Here is a 23,991-nt window from a genome sequence, read left to right on the forward strand (position 1 = left end):
CCCTTTCGTTCCTAGCAGGCCTTGCGCACGGGAAGATGGCGGCGTCCAGGTGGAGGTCTTGAAGTGACCAGATCCGTATGGCGTTGGCATCGGGGCCCGCAAGGCGGGCGCTGGCTCGCCCCGGACGGCTCGGCCTTGGGGACTGCGGGGCCCCGAGACGCGGGGCGTACGAGTGGGGCGTGCGCTCTACGCGGAAGCCCGAGCCTCCTCCCCCAGACAGGGTGTACGAAATCCCTGGACTGGAGCCCATCACCTACGCGGGGAAGATGCACTTCATGCCCGGGCTGGCGCGGCCGGTCTTCCCTCCCTGGGATCCTGGTTGGACGCATCCAAAGTATCGCCGCCCGCCCCCGATTCACGAGCATCCGCTGTACAAGGACCAGCCCTGCTACACTTTTCACCAGCGTTGCCGCCTCCTCGAGGGTGAGGCCCCAGGACGGGCGGGAGGGGACCTTGTTCCTCTGCCTAGTACTGACCCCAGCCCTCTGGCTTTGGCCAAGACATGAAAACTCTAAGGGGCTCGGTTTCTTCGTCTGCGAAAGAGGGCCAGTAGTGATTCCTGTTTTCTGAGAGTTGTCAGGATTAAGCGGGTTGTAAGGAGCTGTGCTTGTGTGCAGAGGCTATTAGAGAGTCAAGTGGCTAAGTGAAAAGACCTGGTTTTTAGGCCTAGCCCTGCCTCTAGCTCTGTGATTTGGGGCAAGTGTATGGACCTTCCTGAGCCTCTCGTTTTATGTAAAATAAGTGGTTTTGACTAGGTGGGCCTCATAACCCTTCCATCTCTTGACACGCTGTAGATGTAACTGTACATTTAAGAAATAGATGGAGGGAGATTATAGTGGAAAGAGACAGAAAGAGTGCTTAATCTCCTGACCTATCACCTCATTTCACTGGATTGGTAGATGTCAGAGAGGGAAAGTGATTTGCCCACAGGACACTTTGGATTAATAGTGAGGCCAGGGCTACATATCTGGTTTCATAGGTCAGTGTCCTTTGTCAAAGGTCAGAGCAGAGACGTTTTTCAAAGAAAGGACCTGGACCTAAAAGCCCTCCAGCCCACTTCCATTCCCCTTTCACTCTCACTAAGAACACGTCAAAACGACTGAGCGGAAAAAAAAGCAGTCTGTCTAGAGCAGTACCAGAAATTATTTTCCAGGGTCCACAGTAGGGCTTGTTTACTGAGAGTGGCTTTCCTCATTCTTCCTTCCTACTCTTTTTTAGTCCCCAGATTAGGATGGGAGTAGGGCAGATTCCAAAAACACAAAATGGTTGAGGTAAGTGGGAGCAGTATTTTCCAAGGAATCATTAGGAAACAGAGACCTGGTAGGATTTGGGGAACTAAGCCAGAGAATAAATCCTAGGTTTGAAAAAAACATAAGTCAATTGGTCAGCCTCATAAGCTGCTCAAACCCATTACTGAAAGCTGACTTTCCAGCCTTTAAACACTTCTAGTGTCCTCACAGGGTGCTGTGGAGGACCTCACAAGACTTGGCACCCTTGAGTGACCCTGGTCACATTACCACGTTGATGAATGCCTTAGCAATATTTTAGAAGTTAAGTTTATACTTGGTGGACCAGACTGAAAACATACCCCATGCTTTCACCGTACACAGAGATTCTGTAAAGTCTGTAATAAAACTCTGCAAGATACAGGACTAGAAAAGTAGATTGGGGTAATGGAGAGATCGTGGGCTTTAGGGTGGACACGCTCAGGTTCTCTCAGCCCCACACTGACACACTATGTGACTCGAAGCAAATTCCTTAGTCTCTAACTTTTATCCTCCATTCCATAAAATGCATCCAACTTGTAGCTAAAGCTCCTGGCACAGGGTAGGTGGCAATGCTCAGTAAATGGCAGCTTTAATTAGTACAGACTATTTATATACTAGTGAACCATAAAATCTTCCTACTTTATCCATTTTCAAGTTTAAGGAACAATGGCAGTGTCAGGACTGAAACTCAGGTTACCCAACTTCCACTCCAGGGTTTTTTCCTGCTTCACCACAAAATCCAGGAAGTTACATTTCTAGATGTTTGTAGTCCCAATGTCTTGTGAGCCTTAAAGTGAAAAGTCTCATTGTCTTTCGTTATTACTACAAAAGGAATTGCCGGAGGGTGCCTCCCCCAAAGTGTCCTAGGCTCCCTTTAATCCCAGACATAGTTTCTCAAATGAATATGTCCCTGAGTCAGAGTGGTGTTTTTCCAGCTGGGATGAGTACCCTGCCAACCTAAGCAGTAACCAGCCCTCTGTCGACTTGTGGGCACAATCATTAAAAAGATCACAGTGTAATTTTGAACTGAGGGTACACTGATGTGTGGACTTACAGCAGAATGTAGGTCCCTAGGAACCTGTCCCTCCCTTAGGAAGCCAGATCTGGGGAAAATGAAGTGAGGGAGGTTTGCCTGGCACCACAGCCCATCCCGCTGAAAATAACTGACCTTCCTTAATGTTGAGAGACAAAGCAGTCTGGATCAAATCTTTTACTTTATTTGTACTCCATCTTATCCTGAAAAGTATTTCGAGCATCTTACAGAAATTTTACAACACAGACAGATTAAATTAAAAATAGGTGAGGCAGCCCACACAAAGGAAAGATAAAACAGTGAGGTGAATACAAAAAATCTATTCTGTGAGGTTCTACTTGCTAAAGGGGAGCCCCAAACTTGGCTCTCAGCTTACTAGCAATCAGCAAACGGTACAGAGACAGGGCCAGCTGACTAGGCCAGTTGCCTATTTCTGTAAATAGTTTTATTAGAACACCGCCATATCCCCTTGTTTACTTTTTGCCTATGACTGCTGTCATACTATAGTGGCAGAGCTGAGTAGTTGTGACAGAAACTATATGGCCTGGAAGCTGGAAATATTATCTGGCCCTTCAATAAATTAAAGTTTGCTGACTCCTGGTATAGAGAAAAACATGTTCAGTTATGCAATTCATCATGTCCATAAGTCAAAATAGTACTGTACCCAGGAAAAGCCCAGCTTTCTTGTACTAAGGCCCGGGAGAAGCTCAGAAGGTCTCAGATAGGACCTTGTGTAATAAAAATAGCATCCTCAGTATGATTCTTTTGACAAATACAGCAGTATGTTTCACAGGGCTTCTTCATACAAAAATCTGTTTATGAACTAGCTCATATAGAATCTCAGGGTCAGATGCAATGTGAAAAATCATCTGTTTTATGTGCTCCCAAACTCACGGCTCTTCAAGTTATTCATGATTTAAAAGTTATTCCCATTTTTTCCAAAAGCTGCTTTCCCTTGATTAGACAGCATGCGCTTCATCCTGGACCCACATCTAATAAAGGAGGCATGTTTGTTAGATATGGGCTTTTCTGGTTAGGGACTGGGGTGTGGGTTAATAGGAGGGATCTATGTTTTGAAAGGTTGGCATCCATTGATCTAATCTCGTAGTCTAGTGTCTGACTGGATCCTGCAGGCAACAGACAGACCCTTGCCTGCAAGGTTCAGACTTCTGATCTCAGCTCTCTTGGCCACGGTTTGAATTCCCCCTGTGGCAGGCACTCACTATCTCAAACAGCCATTAATCATCTTTAAGTAGACAGTCATTCCTGAAGTTGAGTTGCAATGTCTGTCCTAGCTTATACTTTTATTTTTAGTTCTGATCTCTCAGATGTCACAGAAGAAATCCCATAAATCCTACCCCCACCCTCAGCAGCCTTTTCCCCAAGGTGTTACCTGGCAGGCTCTGTAGCTCTTCCTGAATTGTTTTTTTGTTTGTTTGTTTTTGTTTTTGTGACCGATTACCCTAAAGGTGTAAAGCAGGCCCTCTGGCTTACCAAGACCAAGTTAATAGAAGGCCTTCCCAAGAAAGTGCTTAGCCTTGTTGAAGATCCAAGGAACCACCTAGAGAACCAAGATGAACGCGTTCTGAATGTGATCTCCCACGCCCGTCTCTGGCACTCCACCGAAGACATCCCCAAGAGAGAGACCTACTGGTAAGCTCCTTCCAAGTCAGTAAGATTTCCAGTTGATGGGTTTTGGAATCAACCTGTTGCTTTATGTCTCCAAATGTTTCTTCTTTTCTCCAAGCCCAGTCATTGTGGACAATCTGATACAGCTGTGCAAATCCCAGATTTCCAAGCATCCTTCTCTGGCCAGACGGATCTGTGCCAAAAGCTACACATCATGCACCACGTGGACTCGAGGTTGGTCATTGTATGCCAGGAAGCCTTAGCCTGGCTTTTAGTCTTGTACTCTTCGCCACACCACCAGCTCACATTCCCCCCACCCCTCCCCATAGGTATCCTCACTCTCATCCTTCGTGGTCCAGTTTTCTAGACTCAGACACATCCTCAATATCATTAGCTATAGCCCAGCCTTTTTTGTATTTAATCACTTCTTTCCAAGCTATTAATTCAGCTGTATCTATTGAGCACCTACAAGTGCCTAAATGTTGACGATAAAGAAGTAATAAAGCACACACAGTCTCTGCCCTCACCGAGCCTTCTTCCCCCATGCATGCTTTTCTCCTTTGCCCAGTCCCTTTTCCACATAGCGGCTAGAGTGATCTTCTTAAGTGCAAATCTTCTTCTGCCTGTCCCGTTTCAGATCTTCACATGTCCCGGTAGCTTAAACCTTTGATCGTGGTATCCAAGGCCCTCTGATTTGGCTGCCCACCTAGACTTCCTAGTCTTATCTCTTGCCTTCCTGCCCACCCCACACCTTATCCCCACGTGCAGCTTTTTGGCATCAAACTTTTACACCTCTGTGCGTGCTGTGCATTGTCTGGAAAGCTCTTTTCTACTTTCCTCATTTGACTAAATTCTTACCTGCAAGACTCCACTCAAGGCCCCTTGCTCTGTGAATCCACAGGTCAGCTGTTCTTCCTGTGTGCTCTTTATGCCCATTACGCAGATTTTTATCTGAGCATAACGGAACATATTTTGCTGTGTATTATGTTGTAATTATCTAACACCTTCTCTGTCTACCCCACTAAACTGTGAACCTCTGATGGCAGGAACCATGTCTTACTCACTTTTGTCCACAGAATCTAACAGTTCATGGTACACACTAGGTGCTGAATGCAGGGGCCGGTGAATGAATACTAAATCTCAGGTGTCTCGGGAAGGGATGTTCAGAGTACACAGGTGTTCTAATTGGTGGAATCCTGGAGCAGAGAAACCAGCTATGGAACAATTTGGGATTTCCAGGACATTGCTTGGTCAGGTTTCTCCAGCTTGCCCCTTTAAGTGTGGACTTCCTGGCAAGGAGTCAGCTTTGCAGAGGTAATAGCACCACTAAGGAAATTAGTGAACCTCATTAATAGAAGAGTACTTGTTGGCCCATCATCAAGTATTACCTCTAATTAAACTGCCCCATTTGGAGCTGTCACTGGAGGAGGGATGTGGAGGGAATTGAATTGGAAACCACACTAGAGTGGTCTGTGGGGAGAATCTAAAACCCAAGGTTAGGAGAGGTCCAGGCACATTTATCTTCCTCGCAGATTATATGTGAGGAAACAGGAAATACTTTAGAAAACTGTTCTTGAGGTGTGGGTATGATGTATTTTAACAAGCAGGTCAGAGTTGATCCATGGATGGAGTATTCCTTTTTTACACCCTCAGTAAGGGAGGCCACGTGCTAATTAAATGGCAGCGCTGTTGGCCAGGCCAGTTTTAGATCCATCAGCTCATCAGCCTTGATCCTTATCCATCACACTGCAATTTGACTATTTCTAAACACCCAAGCACCTTCAGAGGAACATTTGCCTCCATGGAGAATCTTCAGAAGGCCATTCTCAAGGAGTTGTTCCAGGCACATTTTGCCTGGTCATGACACGTAGCGTCCTGTGGGGACCTCTGTGAAGAGCTTCCACACACGTTCTCAATTGCAGGCTTGCTGAGTTTCCCTCATACAGCTATGTCTCCCATGTAGCAAATGTAGCAAATAGGCTAATCCAACTTAAATGGACCGATTTTTTGTACTCTCAGCTGTTGAGGACAGTCAGGCCCTTTTCCTGGGTTTAATAGCCTTTCTGCTCGGTCTCTAGTCTCAGTATTTCTCTTTATCCCTCCCTCCCACCATAATGCTCTAGTCATCTGGATTTATCACCCTGAACTCTGCCATGGAGTGGCACACCTCTGTGCCTTCGCATATGTCATGCCTCCTTAACTAGGATGCTTTTCTCCCCCTTTCTTTGCCTGGCAAAACTCTTACCCAGTGGTTTTCAACCAAGGGCAATTTGGCCCTCTAGGGGAGCTTGCCAATGTCTGGAGACATTTTTGATTGTCATGACTTGAACCAGCTGGGGTGGGGCCGTGTAGGGCAGTTCTTTTGGAATCTAGGGGATGGACGTCAGGGATGCTGCCAGCCTCCCTCACTAAAGTGGTCTGGTCCACAATGGGAATAGTGCCAACGTGAGAAACGTTGCACTGCTCCATCCTTCGGAAGCTAGTTTGAAGGTGTTGTCTCTTCCAGGAAGCTTTCCGGGCTTCCCGGAGGAAGTCAGTTTTCCCACCTCTACTCTCTTCCAGTATGGTTAATACTTTTGTTGTAGCACTTACTACCTGGCAAGCTCCTTGAGAGCAGAGAGCAACTCTCATTTCTGGGTACCCAGCTTAGAGCAGGTGCTTGGGACGATCTATCTCGGACAGCCCTGAACCCACAGAGACCACGAGGCCTCAGGGTCCCTGGAAAGGGAAGAGAGGAAGAAGAGTGCCTTGGTCAGTCCTCTCAGGAATCCTAGGACCAGCATCTTCACCCAAGTCTTGTTTTCTGTGATAGGCTGACCAGCGCAGAAAGCCGTAGACACTTGAGTATGACAGGATGAAGCTGCCATAAGGCTTCAGACCACGTCAGACTAATGGTCTTTCTCCCCTTTCAGAGTCTCTTCTCCTTCAGGTCCGCGGTGCCAGCGGAGCCCGACTGAGTGCCAGGGATCCTCTGCCCCCCCTCGCCTCCAGAGAGGAGGTTGAAGCTACTGAGACGCATGTTCTGGAGACCTTCGACCCCATATCTCCCACTGTTGACCTTCGGGAATGCAACGTGTATGACGTGAAGGACGACACTGGTGAGTACCAAGGCCGTTGGCGTGGAGATGAGGGACATGCTTTCTCCGAAGGGAAGGGCTGTAGTGAGTACTTACTATGTGGTAGGCACTTCACATGCAGTTTCTCCCAAGGCCCATGACGCAGCCCTGTGAGACAGGTACTGTTATCCCCATTGTATAGGCAAGGCAACTGAGGCTCAGGGAGGGTACATGATTGGCTCAAACGCCGACTTTGCTTTTGACCCCCGAGAAGCAACTCTGTTACATCAGAGTTTTAATGGGTGGCATGAGGGACTTTTGTCAGGGGCCAAATGCTTCCTGTATTCATAGGTCCCTTGAAAGATCCCCTCTTTTTGTGCACCCTATGCACGCTGGCCAACCTCCTGGTAGGAAGCCCCACAGGCCTTGAATGGGGCTCTTCATCCAGACTCCGTTAGATAAGGCACCACACCATCTACCCCGTGAGCCCAGATGAGAACCAGGCAGCCAGGCTAGGCGGGCCGCGCAGTTCCTGCCATGCGTGCAGTTACTCTAAGCTGCAAGGTCTTCTCCCCCAAGCTCGCTTCTTTTCCGCAGCTGCAGCTGGTCAGCCCCTACTGTCTCCCAACTTGCCTGCTGCCACAACCTCCCAACTGGTCAGTCTGCCCCAGGTTGTTTTCTCTCCAGTACACCTAGTTCGCAATTCCAGAGCAGCCTTTCTCAAATACAGATTTAATCCCATCACTTCCAAGCCCCCTTCCCCCTGCCTGTTGGATAAAGTTAGAACTCCTTGGCTTATCACATGAGAGCTTTTGGGTCTGGCCTCTGCCCTTCTCTCCAGCCTCACCTTTCTCTGCTCCCCAACAGACCCCCTGTATTCCAACTATACTTAGCACATTCTGTCCTTTCTCCCCACCATGCTTTTACACATGCTCTTTGCTCTGCCTCCTCCTCTTTCATAACTCGTATTAGGAGACACTTCTTCCCAGAAGTGCTCTGGGACCTTCCGGTCTCATCAGGGGCCTCTTATCTTTCCTCCCACAGCCTCCTGACCCACCTTGTAGCTTGACGTGCCCCTCTACATGGCTATGATCCGTTTTCCTGTCTGCCTTCCCCTCTAGACTGCGAGTTCCTCAAAGGCAGTGGAAGGCCCTGTTGGCCTCTGTGCCTGGTACCTGTCTCAGAGCCTGGCACAGAGTGCTGAGTGTTGGGTGTTTACACGCGCTGAGGACGCGAAGCGAGAATTGAGGCAGATGGGAAAGCCATGCGTGTCTCTCTCTCAAGTAGCGCTGTCCCCTGCGATTTTCAGAACCCACCTTTTCCCAGGCTCTTTCTTCCTTTTCACCCACTTTCATGACTCCAGGTTAGTCATTCTGGAAGCCCAGAACCATGCAGGGGAAGAGAATGATGACCTGGCAGGGTCGTAGCTGAGACGAGCAAGTGTTAAACTTTATTCTCAGCACCTGTGTTGTGAGGTCTGCGGCAAGTCACTTGGTACTAATTAACAAAGTACTGGATTTTGCAAACGATTTGCTTTTTAAAAAATTATTCCCATAGACTTCAGGTTATCCTCCTGCTAACATCACTCTCGTCGCTGTGCTTGAATGAGAGAGAAAGGGGCGGAGGTGGAGCTGGCATGCAAGAATCACCTGTAACAGGTTGGCCAACATTTTCTGTAAAGAGCCAAATAGTAAATATTTTAGGTTTTGCAGGCCACTTATGGTCTCTGTCATAGCTGCTCAATAGACGCTATACAAATGAGTGGCCAGGGTTGTGCTCTAGTAAAATCTTTATTTTTAAAAATATGCAGGGGCCAGACTTGGCTGGAAGGCGGGAGTTTGGCAGCCCCCGAGCTAGCGTGACAGGGTCTGCCTTTCCTGCGTCTCTATAGAGCCTGGCCCTGAGCTGAGGTGAGGACTTTCCTGGGGCTTAGGGCAGGCTGACTGAGCTTTTCCGCCCTCCACGTGGTTCTGTACCCTGCAGGATTCCGGGAGGGCTATCCTTACCCTCATCCCCACACCCTGTATTTCCTGGAGACGGCGCAGTCACGACGGAACCGCTTTCAGCCAGACCAGCTGCGGGCCAAGATGATCCTGTTCGCCTTTGGCAGTGCCCTGGCCCAGGCCCGGCTCCTCTATGGGGTACGTATGGGGGAGGGCCTGGCGCTGCTTCCATGGCGGGCCTCCTGCCTTATACTGCTCAGAGAGAAAGGCCGCGGGGGCGTCCTTGCTCGGCCGAGGATTTTAGAGAGAGGTACTTCCACTCACCCTATGGAGACAAACGGACATCTGCTGGGGGCCTATTGTGTTGCCTCATGTGTTGATCGCAGTAGCCCACACAGTTTCACTGTGACCCCTGTTTTAAAACTATGCCACCGAATCATAGGGAGGCTAAGCCGCTATTCCAGCATTACACAGCAGTTAGTGCAGAAGGATAGGAACTAGGTCTACCCAGCTCTTAAGGCTTCAGTTGTTCATGCTCCAGCATGTCGCCTCTGTTCTGTCGTGTTGGAGCCGGAGCACCAGGCTCCATCAGGCAGGCAGGAAAAGTGAAGCAGAGGGCCCAGACCTGCCTGCCAAGTCAGGACAGGTTCTGGGGACCCAAGGTACCCCTTGGTGGTAGCCCCTGATTCTAAGAGGAGGCCTGAAGGACCTAGATGATGTAGAATGCAGGCGGAGTGGTCGTCACGCAGAGCCGTCCCAAGGTTGGGGGAAAGCCTCTTCCGGGAGCAGGGGCGAGGGGGAGTTTTTCTGAGAGCTGCTGCCAGCACCCAAGTCTTGGTCAGAGCCCAAGGCCCTCCTGGAGGAGTGAGGGAGTTCAGAATGCTGTGTTGCCCACCCTGTTCCCTCTAGGAACTAGGCAGGGCTGGGAGGTGTGGTTAGCCAAATGAGACAGGGAATGGAGTGGACCTTGCTGGTGGTGAGCGTCTGCTACATGCAGACATTTAAGTAGGGTGCTTCATGTCAGGGGTTCTCAAAGTGTGGTCCTGGACTAGCAGCAGGAGCGTCATCTGGGAATTTGTTGGAAGTGCAGATTCTCAGACCTACCCCAAACCTACTGCATCAGAAACTCGGGGAGTGGGTGGGGCCTGCAGTGGGTGTTGTAACAAGCCCTGCAGGTGAGGTACAAGCTGAAGTTTGAAAACCACCGCACTAAAATTTGAGGACCACTGCATTATGTAATCCGTGTAGTAACCCCTTGTGGCAGATACTGTTAGCTTCATTTTATAGATGAAGAAACAGACTCAGAGAGGCTAAGTAACTTGCCCAAGGTCACACAGCTAAGAGATTGGCAGCTGTCACATCTTTATGTGACCTTCTTGTGTTTTTTCAATCTCTAGAAGGTTATCTTTATTTCCACTCTCTGTGTACTTCCTGAAGACTCTGGAAGGTTGGGTAACTTGCTCAAGATCCCATAGCTAATGAGTGGGTTGGCAAGCATAGGAACGCTGTTCCCTCCAGCTTCGAAGGATGTGCTGCCTCCCATCTCCGGGGCAGGAGAAGGAGGCAGAGATAGTCACGTGCCAGGGCCCAGGCCTGCAGGCTCATTGTAGCTTCTGTGCCAGCCATTGCCAGCAGAGCACGGGTGGCAATGCTGCCACTAATTGCCACCCAGTTGTGTAGGAAAGGAGGCCTCCCCCACCCCCTCCAGGTACAGATTATTCCTGGGGATGTGAAGTTGAGCAATTATGGGAAGAGCTTCTGTGTAAAAGGTAAAATTGCTGAGAAATTTATGTACTACCTGCAGTTTTATTGATCTGTAGAGGGAGATAAGAGTCAATACAGAATTCTCAGCTAACACTTAGAGGTACTTTTCTTTTTATTTATTTCTCATGCAGCTAAGAACAGGTATTTCTAAGGCCAACAGTCCCGGTGTGGCCCACGCGAAGGTCTGCCATTAGCTATTCCTCAGGTTAGATTCAGCCCTGGAGGAGTGAGTGTAGGCAGCGCTTTCAAATCAGGGATGTTGTGCTTCGTGAGCCTGCCAATGGTCCAGTGGGCAGCAATCACCAAACTGGATTGCTGCAAAGGCTCAGGAGGGTGAATATATGATTTGTCATCCAAACTGGGACACTACTGAGCATGAAAAGAGGTGCTTCTGTTACATACAATGGAACAAGAGGGTTGCAAGTGATTTAATAGCGTGGGGTCTGATCCTCGCTCACATCTCATGGGTGACCTGGAGCAAAGTGTACCACCTCTCTGAACCCCAGCTTCCTTGTCTGGTGAGTGGGGTCTACTGCTGGATAAGCCATCAGAGGTGACTTGACATAAAACTGGCCTAATGCCTGGCACGTGAGAGGCTTTCAGTAAATGGTTGCTAGTATTATCATTATTACCAAGTAGCACTCACTGAAAGAGATATTAGCAAATGTGTTGACTGGTGAAATCCTGATGCTGACATGGCTGGAGTAGACACTCCAGGAATCGGGCACGTTCTCAGTTGCTTGAGAGCATGAAGCCCAGGACTGCCTGCATTCCAGGATGCCAGGCCCTTAGGAGCAAGGCAGAAGTGGGAAATGGGCATGGCCTAGCGCTCTGTGCCACACATCTTTGTGACTTCAGACAAGCCACTGGCCTCACTCCTCTCAGTTTCCTCATCTGTCAAATGGAGTGAGAACTGGATGAGGTTATATATTCACTGACCCTCCAGGCGCACATCTGACAGAGCTGACGGCATTACCTGTCGCCATCAGGTAACGCCAGGAGTTTGAAGGATTTCCCGTCGTTAACTTCCCAGCTCACCTTCCTGCCCTGTGCCGCTGGCCCAGTAATCACTTCTCAATGGTGAGAATATTCTTTAATGTGCTCAAGCTGAAGAACAGGCACCCTGGGGCCACGAGGCATCAGGCCAGGCAGAGCCGGGCTGGGTGGGGGAGGGAAGGCCTGGCCCTGGTCAGTGCCCTGAACTCATTCTGTTTCCGTCGCCCCGTGGAGAAACCAGTATGTGGGATGTGCTGTTCCTTACACCCCACCATTTCTGACTGGATTTCCTTGTCTCCTTTTCCTCGCAGAATGACGCTAAGGTTTTGGAGCAGCCAGTAGTCGTGCAGAGTGTGGGCACCGATGGACGTGTCTTCCAGTTCCTGGTGTTACAACTGAACACCACAGATCTGGCCTCTAACGAAGGCGTCAAGAATCTGGTCTGGGTGGACTCAGACCAGCTGCTCTATCAGCATTTCTGGTGTCTCCCAGTGATCAAAAAGAAGGTGGTCGTGGTAAGTCCAGCCATGTCTGGCCTGTGATGAGCAGGGCCGTGGCCCACGCTCGCCAGAGAGCAGGGTGGGGCTGGGGGTGCTCATGAGTGGGACCCTGGCTTGAGGAGCTTCATGCCCAGGACCTCTGCCTGAGGGCTCCTTCAGCCTGCCCATCGCCCAAAACAGTGCCTTCCACCCCGGGCCCTGCCCAGCCCTTCCTTTCCCCCTCACTTCCCTCTGCACCCACCACACCCAGCTCTTCACAACTCCCCAGTGTGCCCTGCACCTAAGGAGCACGGAATCTTAGTAGATGCTGCACAGGAGGCTTCTCCCTCTCCCTACCCCACCCCACCCCCCATTTCTCTTTCCTCTGGCCATCTTCTACTTCACCTTCCAGGTTTAGCATAAGGACCCACCAGCCCATTCCCAACACCTCCGCTGGGTTCCCACAGCCCCTGTGTGCCCACGTGACAGCACAGTCGCAAACCAAGCTCCCAGATCCTCAAAGGCGAGGCTTGTGATTCGTTCGTTCACTTCATTCCATAGATAGGGAATTCCTCCCATGGCATCATCACTGCTGCACCCCCGGGGCTCAGCGGACAAAGTCCAGGCTACTTGCTGTGCAGTGGGCAGCGACAGTATCTAAATACATTCATAGTATAACATGAGGCAGTGATAAGCTCTCTGAAGAGACAGAGAGCAGGATCCGGGGATGAGAGAGAAGAGAGTAGGGGCGCTGCGGGGTCTGACTGGCTGCTGTGCCGTGTCCCTACTGGCCTGAGTAGATTTGCTGACTGCAGTTGCTGTTGAACCTTTGAACATTATCAGCATGACAGTTGTATAATTAGTTCTCCAGCATCTGCCGATGTTGTGTCTGCCCTTGACATGCATCCCGGGCTGGAGCCCTTCGTTTGCCCTCACCTGCACAGCCACACCAGCCACGTCTGCGTCTCTGTCTGTGTCGTGCGCTCCCTCTCCCCTGCGTGTCTGCAGGTCCTCTGCCTCCGACCGCTCCCTTCCAGAACACTAACTCAGTGTTGGGCTGTCCTGGTTTGGTCAGATGGCCCCTCCTTACCTCTCCTGCCCCCTCCTGCCTCTTCTTCCCACGCCTACTCCCCTCCCCGCAGCAGGGCCCTGGGCTCCAGCCTCCCCATGTTCTTCCCGCCTTCATTTCTGTCTTTGCTCACACATTTTGGTGTCCCTGGTCTCCTTCCTGTTCTTTTTCTTTCTGACCTATTCTACTTGCCCTTTAAGACTCATTCATACATGGCCTCTTCATTGTATGGAAGTCAGTGAGTTAGTCATCTTCTCCCCTATTTTCTTAGCATCTTTTTTCTACTTCCATTATGAAGTTTGTCACCACCTTTTATTACCGCTATTTGAACACCTGGCTGTGTGAGGGCAGGAGCCAGATTCAAGTCACTGGGTTTCCAACAGCTGGCACAGGCCCAATACAAAGGGAGAAGGTGTCTGATAAATGTGTGTGGAATGAGTGAGGGCTTATTGTCCCTGGGAATGAAAAGGGGCAACAGACCATGTCAGGCAGGGTGTCATGCGGGGTCTCAGCTCCTGCTCCCCACATAAGAACGCAGGACATGGTGAGGCCAAAAAGGAACACCCACGGAGCCATAGGTAGGGGAGTCACACCACTATGTTCTCACTGGCAGCTGGGTTGGAGACACAGGAAGCAGGAGCCACACGATCCGCAACCCGCCGTCCACTTCTCTGCCAACCAACCAACTTGCTAACTGCAATCTGCGCTTGCTAGCTCAGCGATGGCAGTTATCTCAGTGGCCAATGGTTAACTGTTTACAGCTGACGGATAACTGGTTACAGCTGACGGCCAACTAGTCACAGCTGATGGCCATCTACTACCCACACTAGCACCTTTCCATGTGAGGCCAAGAGGCTGGAAACTGCTCTCTGGGGCTCTGTCCCCACATTCCACCCCTACTGGGTCACGCCTCACAATCTACGCGATAAGCGTCATCCGCGAGGGGTCCTGTGTCAGGAACCCAGTTCACGAGAAAAAGTTCTAGTCCAGTTCAAGTAATGTCCCAGAGGGTGTCGCTCAATGTCCACCTACTTTCTGGGCACAGCCAGTCTTTCTGGGCACAGCCAGCGTTCTCACAGATTCTCGATGGTGGCCGAGCAAGACAGGAAGCAAACACCCGCCCGCACCCCAACAAGGGGTCTTGCTGTACCACAGTCTCACTGGCGGCCGGTCAAGACACAAGAAGCAAACATCGGCCTGTTCCACGTCACGGTGGCACGTTCCCAAGCAAACAGTCAAGCGATCCATCAAATCAGGAATGGAGCCAGTTCCCCATAGTCCACAGTCATTCGCCAGGGCTGTGCGTTGGCCCCACAACGTGTGCCCTCTCTGCAGGGCGAGGGCTCCAAGTCCTCCCCAACCTGGGGGTGAGGAATGACCTTGACCTCACCTGCATCCTCCACCGAGGACTCAGCAAGTGTTTCCTCCTGGGACTACAAATCCCGCATCTGGGCCGCCCCAGCAAGCACTTCCCAGCCCACACGGCCGCAATGACCTTTGCTTTCTCCAGCCTATGCTGGACCGCAATGACCTTCGCTTTCTCCAGCCTATGCTGGTCGGAGAACCGTCCACGTCTTCCCACCCCTGCACCGGGGTCCAGCTCCCCGGCAGCTGCGTGGCTTTTTCTATGCTGGTCGGAGAGCCATCCATGTCCTCCCACCCCTCCTCGGGGGTCCAACTCCTGAGAACAGTAGCCACCGGGCACCACACACTGTGTGGGGGCCACATGTCATCCTGCCAGAGTCAGACACCACTCCTACCTGGTCGGAATCCTGCTCGCCGCGCCAGGCATCCGAGTGGGTGGTGGCCCTGGTGTAAGATGTCCACAATGCTAGGAGCCCACGGCAGCAGCAGACCACCAAAAGGAAGGTGACTCCTTCTATGGCCAAGAGGGTGGTGTGCCATCCGGAGGCTCGAGTCTCCCAGGCAGACCGCGCACCTCCCGTTCCCCGCGCAGCTCCTCAACGGGCCTTCCGAAGCTGAGCTTTCACATGTATAAACTGCTGCATTACCCCTTTGGGGATTCTGGCCGGTGCTGTACACTGCTTGCTGTGCCATGTGTCATGCAGGGTGTCATGCGGGGTCTCAGCTCCCGCTCCCCACGTAAGAACGCAGGACATGGTGAAGCCACAAAAGAACACCCACGGAGCCATAGATAGGGGAGACACACCACTATGTTCTTGCTGGCAGCTGGGTTGGAGACACAGGAAGCAGGAGCCACACGATCCGCAACCTGCCGTCCACTTCTCTGCCAACCAACCTCACTTGCTAACTGCAATCCGCGCTTGCTAGCTCAGCCACGGCAGTTATCTCAGTGGCCAATGGCTAACTGGTAACAGCTGATGGCCAACTAGTCACAGCTGATGGCCATCTACCACCTGAGCCAGCACCTTTCCACGTGAGGCCGAGAGCCTGGAAACTGCTCTCTGGGATTCTGTCCCCACAGACATTTGTTTGTGGTGGTTGAAGTGAGCGGGATTAGAGATCAGGTCCGTGTCAGCAGATGTGGCTGAAAGGTGCTAGGGGTGCTTCATCTCCTCCTCTCTGACCCAGCCCCTCAGGCCTCCCTCTGGTGCCAGCTCCCCAGTGCCCCTCCTTGGTCCTGAGAGAAAGAAACAGTTATTATCCAGGCACTGAGGATTCACATAAAACCGACCTTTGTTTTAATTGCTGCCATTAAACCTAGTAGCAGGATTCTAATGGGCTGTGTCTTTTCCAGGAACCTGTTGGGCCGACTGGTTTCCAGCCAGAGACGTTCAAGAAGTTTTTAGCTCTGTATCTGCACGGTGCCGTGGGAGTCAAGGATTGTTCTGAGGCCTGAAGCGCTCCCTGGCCCTCCCCCCACTGAAGACACCGCTTCCTGGGCGGTGCTGGGGCCTGCCTGGAGCCTCTGCTGTTTTGGTCTGTGGGCTTGCTGACAATAAAGAGTGCTTCCGGTGCATGGGAGTCTGTGCTTGGTGTGAGGGTGCTGTCCGGGGTGGGCACCGCGCATGTGCTTCCACACCTTGAGCGCCGGAGTCTGACCTGCCCCGCTCTGCCCACGACCAATTTTGTGACTTCAGATAAGAATCTTCACCTAAGTTTCAATTTCTTCATCTAAAACTTGGGGCTAATGTGACCTACCTTGTGTTAAGGAGTAGAGCATATGTATATGTAATGTGTGCCACACAGTAGGTGCTCTGTGATGGTCACTTGGTTCTTATGGGATTAAATTCTGGACACATTCACAGTGACTGGAAAATCTGAATAGTCATTGTCGATTTCTCACCAGTGTCCTGGGTAATGGACCAGCACATCCTGCATTCAGCTGGCCTCTGTTTGTTCTAATAACAAGTCCTGCTTGGGGCTAGGCACCTATGCACAGTGTCTTGTTTAGTCCTCACGAAGTCCTTGCAAGGTAAATGGCATTTCCATATTCAAGAAAAATCTTGAGTGCCTACTATGTACCAAGCTGAGGAAAACACAGATAGTGTAAGGAACTTGGTCACACAGCCGGTGTTTTAGGTCAGCTTCCCTGTGAAACACTTTGAGATGGAGATTTGCAGGTGAAAGTCAGGAGAACCTGAGGATCCGCGCCTGGGGGAGTGATGGTGGCAGCACCTGGCTGAGGAGAGGCTGAGCGCAGTTTGCACCCGAGGCAGCTCAGTTTGCACCTGAGGCCCTGGCCATTTCAGTTTGTTTTTTTAAAATAAGTTTTGAGGGGAATATTGGGGAACAGTGTGTTTCTCCAGGGCCCATCAGCTCCAAGTCGTCCTTCAATCTAATGGAGGGCGCAGCTCAGCTCCAAGTCCAGTCTCCATTTTCAATCTTTAGTTGCAGGGGGCGCAGCCCACCATCCCCTGCGGGAAGTGAGCCTGCAACCTTGTTGAGAACTTGTGCTCTAACCCACTGAGCCATCCGGCTGCCCCTCTAGAAGCTCAGCAGCAGCTCGTTGTCTTGAATCTAGTGGAGGGCGCAGCCCACCAGCCCATGTGGGAATCAAAGCGGCAACCCTACAGCTAAGAGCTCACACTCTAACCAACTGAGCCATCTGGCCACCGCCCCCCCATAGCCATTTCAGTTCTGTGGGTGCTCCGGAGCAGAGTGGTCCCACCTGGAGGCGAGGTGCTGAGCCTTTCTCCAAGGACACTTAGTCTGTCACCAGTCATTGGACAGACACAGGTCCCCAGAGCTGGAGACACCTTGGGTTAGATGGCTTTGTTGGGCTGAGCACAATTCCCAGGGGGACTGTTCTGAGAGCAGTTCCCCTCGGACACTCCCTGCAGCTGCAGCTTCTCTGAAGAGACCTGGAGCAGACATCGCACCCACCACAGCTAGGAAATGGCTGAGCTGCATTTGCAGCTGGTGTGTCTCAGGCTTGTGCTTCTTCCACTTTACAACTCATCTTTTCAGCGGGTGGGGGTGGGGTAGGGGTGGGGTGGCAGGAGGGATTACCAGGGAAAGGACAGATTTGGTGTGTGTGTGTGTGAAGGGGTTACTGAGAAAAGGCAACATGGTGTGCAAAAGCAGGGAGTCACAGGATCCTGGTGAGTCGGGGAGTTGGGGGTGAGACTGGAGGCGCCAGCGCACTGGGGGCCTTGAATGTCAAGCACCCCAGGCTTCCCATGGCAGGTGACCTGGACCAGGGAACTCACTGAACCCTGTTGTCCATTTTACTATTTATTTTAAAGATAAGAATTTTTACATATAAATGGTGAAAATTTAGAGAACTCAGAAAAGTGTGCTATGAAAGCGAAGTCACCCCACCCAGGGCAACCCCTAGTTCTTTTCCCATCTTAGTTTCTTGTGTAGTAACCAGCAAAGTACGGACGTATAATAAGGCATTTATGCCCATTACTTACTGTCATCCTAGTTATAGACTCTTCCACACCTTTTCTCACCTAACACCTCAGGACGGCAGGATCTTGCCACATCAGCACATACGAGCTACCTTGTTCTTCTGAGCAGCAGCATTAATATCTATCGATGGACATTTGGGTTATTTTCAGTTGTTAGCTATTACAAATAATGCTGCAGTGAGCATCCTTGGTCATGTATCTTAGAGTACTTTTGCCAGCATAGCCATCAAATAAATTCCTAGCAGAAGAGCTGAGTCAAAGGGATTTTTTAAAAAACACTGGTGGTGTGTGGAGGAAGAGTTGGCAGGGTGACTACCGAGCGCAGCTGGGGGCCATTGTAATTCTTGGGCGAGTGGTGATGGCTTGAAGCCAGGCTGAGCGGGCTGAAGCCCCCTGGACCGGTGGGAGCCTGGGGGAAGGCGGTCAAAGCAAGACTTAGCCAAGTCTGGGACGCAGGCTGAGAGTAAGCGGATAGTCAGCACATGACCTTGCAGCTTAAGGATTGTCCTGGAACAGGGCCAGTGTCGCCGGGCAGGCCTGGGCAGCATGTCCTCATCCCGGCCCACCCTGTGTGATGACGGCCCTAATTGCTGACCTTGGTGTGTCCCCTTTGGACTCGGGAGCTAAGCTGTGGAGCCTGTCACCCACTGCACTCTCCCTCTCCCTTCAAGCCCCTTGCAGCTGATCTGCAAGGTGAGGCTGGCAGGCCTGGAGGTATTATCCTCCGCATTCAGATGAGGAAACAGGCCCAGCGACCACATGGTATAGTGTGAAGAACTGGAAAGCTCATACGCAATGATAGCTGCCCCCTCCACAGAGAGATGCCCACGTCTCCAAATTCCACATGCCCACCTACCTCTTCCTCACCACCTTCTTACATTCCTTTCCTCCTTAAACACAGGAAGGGAAGAAACAGAGAATGATTGTAAGGCTCTAGTTGACATTAAGTCGTGGGTAGGTTGTTCTCAGTTGAGCGGGCAACTCTCGAGTGAGTTGGGGGAGGAAGCAGAAGTACTGCGTGAGGAGAGCGCAGGGGGAGGTCGCACTATTGGCATAAAAACCTACTACAGGGACTTGGACGTCTAAACCACAGACTTCTGGAACCCAAATTTTGGCACTGCCATTGTGAATCTATGCAAACATATTTGGTCATATATTTGTGTCTTGTTGATGCATTCAACGGCTCCTCAGTTCATTTCCAGCAGACTTTATTAGCAAGGGAATTATAATCTTGGACCGAGGGAAGCCTTTTCTAAGAGCCTCCTATATTCCAGCTTCCCTCTCAGGTCCTCAGTTTCCTCATCTGCAAAATGGGATAAAGCACCTCCCAGGTTTTCGCCACTTTGAGATTAGTAAGTTGCATTTGTCCAGGAGGTTTCAAGTGGCGGGGTCTGGAGGTTTTCAGAAGCCTGGCAAAAAGGTGGGCTTTTCACCTGTAGGCTGCCCTCTGTCCTCTCCCAAGGCTGGCTCAGGCTGGGTCTACAGTGGGTGCTTGCCAGAGGCTGTGTGACTTGCTGGGCTCTGTCCCTCAGCTGCAGGCCCAAGGCTAGTGAAGGAACAAGCCAGGGTCACCTCAGGTTTTACACAGCATCTCCCTGCTTCCTCTTTCGCGGCTGGATAAATTCCCTTAAAGCATGCACGTGACCTGAGTGTCTCACACGGTCTTCCCTTTGTGTGAATACACAAGTCACAGTGACTCAGGCCTACCTGCTTGGCTGCGGGAAGACCACCCTGTTATAGGGACCCTCTCCCCACATATGTCTGGGAACCTCCAGAGATGTGCACTTGCTACATATCGATCCCGGTGCGCACCCCTCCCCTCAGATTATAAACTCTCAGGCACTCGGTTCATTCATGCTCGACTGTCCGTGGCACCTAGTACGTATATGGCAGGCATGCTGCAAGGCCCTGGGTATAGAGCAGTAGACAAACAAGGTCCCTGCTCTCACGGCATTTACATTCGAATGGGAAGACAGTGAAGAAAGAAACATACATCAGAGTGACATGAAGAAAAGTGAAGCAGGGCATCTTGGACGGAGCTCCCAGGAACAGACTGAGGGAGGGCAGACGGGCAGAGTCATTGGGGAGCACTCTCCAGAGACCAGTAAGCGAGCTAGGAGGGCATAACAGGGCAGAGGGAGGAGAACTTGGAGCTGGATGGCCCTTCAGAGTTGTCCCAAATTGAGGCTTTGAGGTCCTGTATCAGCCCTTGGACACTGGCCACCACCTGGGAGGAGGTGGGACCTTGGGTGAGGCAGTTCCCTGGGGTCCAGGGCAATGCCCAGGAAAGGACATGGTTGTGAGCCATAGGCAGCTGGGGAGGGGTATGTCAGCCCTTATGTCACAGGGTGAGGGGTGCTCTCCGTACTAGGTAACCGGGGTCAGGGAGGCCCTCTGTGAGAAGGTGATGCTGAGTGGAGACCGAATGAAGCGTGGGAACAGGCCAGGAAGACAGCTGGGAAAAGCAACGGCTGAGATGGGGATGGGATTGGTGGGTTTACAGAACAGCGAGGAGGCCAGGGGGGTCTGCTGGAGCGCAGGCTCCACCATTAGAACCCGTGTCCCCCACCCGTCACTCCAGGCCTGCAACCGCCAGACCTCCCTTCTCTGCCAAAGAAGGAATTCAAGTCACAGAGCAGTGGAGTCTATGGGACCTGTCTTAGAGGTGGCAAAACAGCCAAAAAGCTGGAAGGGACTCAGAGGCCACAGTGAATTGGCTGTAACCTCAGCTCTGCCCCTGAGAAGGGACTTGTTTATCTTACTCTCTGCCCCATGGGGTCCTGGGAACCAATACTCACCATCTAACACATATACCCACCTATCCCTCCCCCAGCTGGCTTACACACTCTCATCATGGGGAACTTTCTACCTCTCAATGCCTCTTTCATTCTTTGGCAGCTCTGGAGGCTAAATGTTCTCACACACTGGGAGGAATGTCGTCTTGTAGCTTCAACCCAGTGGTCCCAGCTCTGCCCTCCGGGGCCCCACACCCCATGTGTCCTCTCAGCTAGGGGATTGATTGCCCAGTAGACGTCTGAGGCTGGACATTAAATGTCTCAAAGCCAAATAGGCCAATGTCTGCCTCCCACTGAACTTCTAACCCACTTCTCAACCCATGGCTGACAGCGCCCACCTACTCCAGGCTGTTATCGCAGAGCAGGGCCAAGGGACCCAATTCTTCAGGGGGGCTGAGTTTGGCAAGGTGGGGTGAGGCCAGACCCTCCCCTGTTCTGGACACTAAGCTTTTGTTATTGCCACCTGAGATCCTCAGTCAAGCCCATGACAAGAGCAAAATGACCTCTCTGTTTTCTGTGCCCATCTCGCCCAACACACACACACACACACACACACACACACACACACACACACACACGCACACCTATGGGTCTCCGCATCCCCAGCTGGGCCATGATGGAACCCCAGAATAGGCCAGGACTGAGACTTGAGCCCTGAGGTTCTACCACAGACCTCCTCTAACAGCAGTCCAATCATTCAGCCCATTTTCTAAGTACCTACTGTGTGCCAGGCTTTGTGCTGAGCTTCAGAGACACAGAATGAGGGCGACATGGTCCCTGCCCTGCAGAGCTCCCAGTTAGCTGGTGGCACTCACAGAGCTGTCAGTCTCCTTTGGACCCACAGAAGTAGGCGGCCATAAAGGCCACCTTTCCTCACACCTGAGCATGTACCCTCAGGTGACAGCATGCAGCGGATAGGGCTTCAAGGGTGACTACTGAGCAAACATCCAGTTACTCCATGGATACTCACCGAGCACCTGCTGGGTGATTCTGGGGACGAAGAACACTCAGACACGGTCCCTGGCTTCGAGGGGCTCCCAGCCCGATGTCCTGGCAGACACTGAACCATTACAGCACAGGGGCCGTGGTAGCTCAGAGAAGGCTTCCTGAAAGAGGGGACTGAATTCTAAAGTGCAAGCAGGAAAGGCATGCTAAGAGGGAACAGCAAGAACCAAGGCCCCCAGTGGGCAACAATCCATGTTGTTCTACACTGCTGCAGCATGAAGTACTGAGGGGCAAGAAAGAGCAGCCGGGGCCTGCGGGGCCTGAATGAGCGATGAGAGTGGACTACGCCCCCGGGCACGCGGCCTGCTGTGCTGGGCCCCTCAGCAGCATGCGGCACTCTGCTCCCTGCAGTTTTCTTCACTTGATCTCCAGTGCACCTTGCTCTCCAACTCACTTCTCTGCCTCCTTTGCTGGTTCCAAATTCCCAGATGTCTTATCACTGAGAGTCCTTGGGCCCTTGTCCATTTGCTCTCCAGAGGATCTCAGCCAGGCTCGTGGCGTGACACCATTCAAATGCCAACAACTCCCAAAGTGTGTCTCCAGCCCAGACCTGCCTTCTTGACACCTTTACCGAGATATCTATCGCACAGCATCTCACATTTAACTTGCCAAAACGGAGCTGCACTTCAGCTGCTCGTCCTGCAGCCTGTCCTACCTCACCTCAGTGAAGGGCCTTCCATCCTTCCATGTCTGTCTTCTTCACTGCTGTATCCCTAGTACCAGGACAGGCCCTGGCACATAATAGGTGCTCAATGAACACATGAATGGGTGGATGGAAGAGTGTAAGGATGCTTGGAAGTTAGCTCTTTGTGGCAATGGAATGGTAGGAAACCAAGGAGATGGCTGGCTGAATGTCCAGGTGACAGATATCAAGGACTGGGTCTCCACAGGTACCCGGAAATGAAAGGAAGCACCAGCACAGGACAGAACTTTCAGCACCCACCCCGCCCCTTGGTCTGGTCTTTTCCAGTATCCCTAGTGCCTATGTCCAGTGAGCTCAGGGCAGGGCAAAGTAGGGCACATCTGGCTCTCATCCCTTCTCCTCCCCTGGCCAGACCCACCCCAGCCCAGGCAAGCCCCAGTCTTCAAGGGGCCCAGCTCCTCTCAGCTCAGGGCAGAGCCCTCCCTTATTGAAGCCCAAGGTGTGTTCTGGGCTCAGCCCCCTGGAGCCTGTGGGAATCCTCATGGGACAGCAGAGGTCAGGGGTCGGGGGATCCTTGGGGTAACGCAGGGCATCAAGCTGGACAGCCCCAGCTGAGTCCAGACTGGGGTCCTGCTCTGGCTTTGAGCCTCCCCTCACAGGCTACTTGCTGGCGGCAGCTGGTTTGCCTCTCAGTTCTCCTTTTCTGGCTCTAAGGAGGTACCCAGTGAGGAGGGAGAAGGCATGGGTGTCTAGCCAGGCCAGCCTTTTCTGATTCAGGCCGAGCCCTTACTCTGGACCCCCAGGCTGGCTCTCCCCTAGATGTGGACCTTCATGGACAGTGGTGACTTTACCAGGAAAGCAGTTGCTGAGCTTAGGCTTGTGGCCGGGCTCCTCCATTCCTGCCCATTTTGGGGATGGGCTAATGCCCCCTCTGTGGAACAGGCATGACATTGCCTCGCTCCTGACTCACTCAGGCCTGGGCAGGGAAGGGCAATGAAAACATTTTAGTGACAGTTCTCTCCTCAAAGATCAGCCCCTGGCGAGGCCAACCCTGGACCAGACCTCACCAGGCCATGAATGCTGCAAAGGCAACTCGGGGGCTGCTGGGGGTGGGGTGGGTGGGCACAGGCTGAGGAGTGCTACCGTGTTTCCCCAAAAATAAGACCAGGTCTTATATTAAGTTTTGCTCCAAAAGACTCATGAGGGCTTATGTTCAGGGGATGTCATCCTGAAAAATCTGCTAGGGCTTATTTTCTGGGTAGGGCTTATTTTCGGGGAAACACAGTACAGAAGCAAGATCGGTGTTCTTCCCCAAGCAGAGGTGGGCAGTGAGGTAAGCGGCAGGCTGGGCCCTTTCCTGTCCTCCCCCCATCACCTGGCTTCTCTTCCAGCTCAGCACCCCCACGCCATTGCCTGAGTCCTGCTCTGGGGAGCAGAGGTGACAGCAAGGGCACTAAAGGATGTTCACCCATT

At 51.8% G+C, this 23,991-nt stretch overlaps 1 protein-coding gene across 1 annotated transcript; it reads left to right on the plus strand.

Moving 5' to 3' along the window:
* The first annotated feature begins 4 nt into the window (after nt 1-4).
* MRPL37 (mitochondrial ribosomal protein L37) lies at nt 5-16,178 on the plus strand. The gene is made up of 7 exons (XM_019742881.2): nt 5-423; nt 3,771-3,954; nt 4,049-4,164; nt 6,843-7,028; nt 8,970-9,127; nt 12,001-12,204; nt 15,957-16,178. Exons 1-7 carry the CDS (start codon nt 78-80, stop codon nt 16,056-16,058), a joined length of 1,296 nt encoding a protein of 431 aa, XP_019598440.1. The 5' UTR covers nt 5-77; the 3' UTR covers nt 16,059-16,178.
* The last annotated feature ends 7,813 nt before the right edge of the window (nt 16,179-23,991 follow it).

The sequence above is a fragment of the Rhinolophus sinicus genome, linkage group LG06 (genome assembly GCF_036562045.2).
Source record: "Rhinolophus sinicus isolate RSC01 linkage group LG06, ASM3656204v1, whole genome shotgun sequence".
Classification (NCBI taxonomy): Eukaryota; Metazoa; Chordata; class Mammalia; order Chiroptera; family Rhinolophidae; genus Rhinolophus; species Rhinolophus sinicus.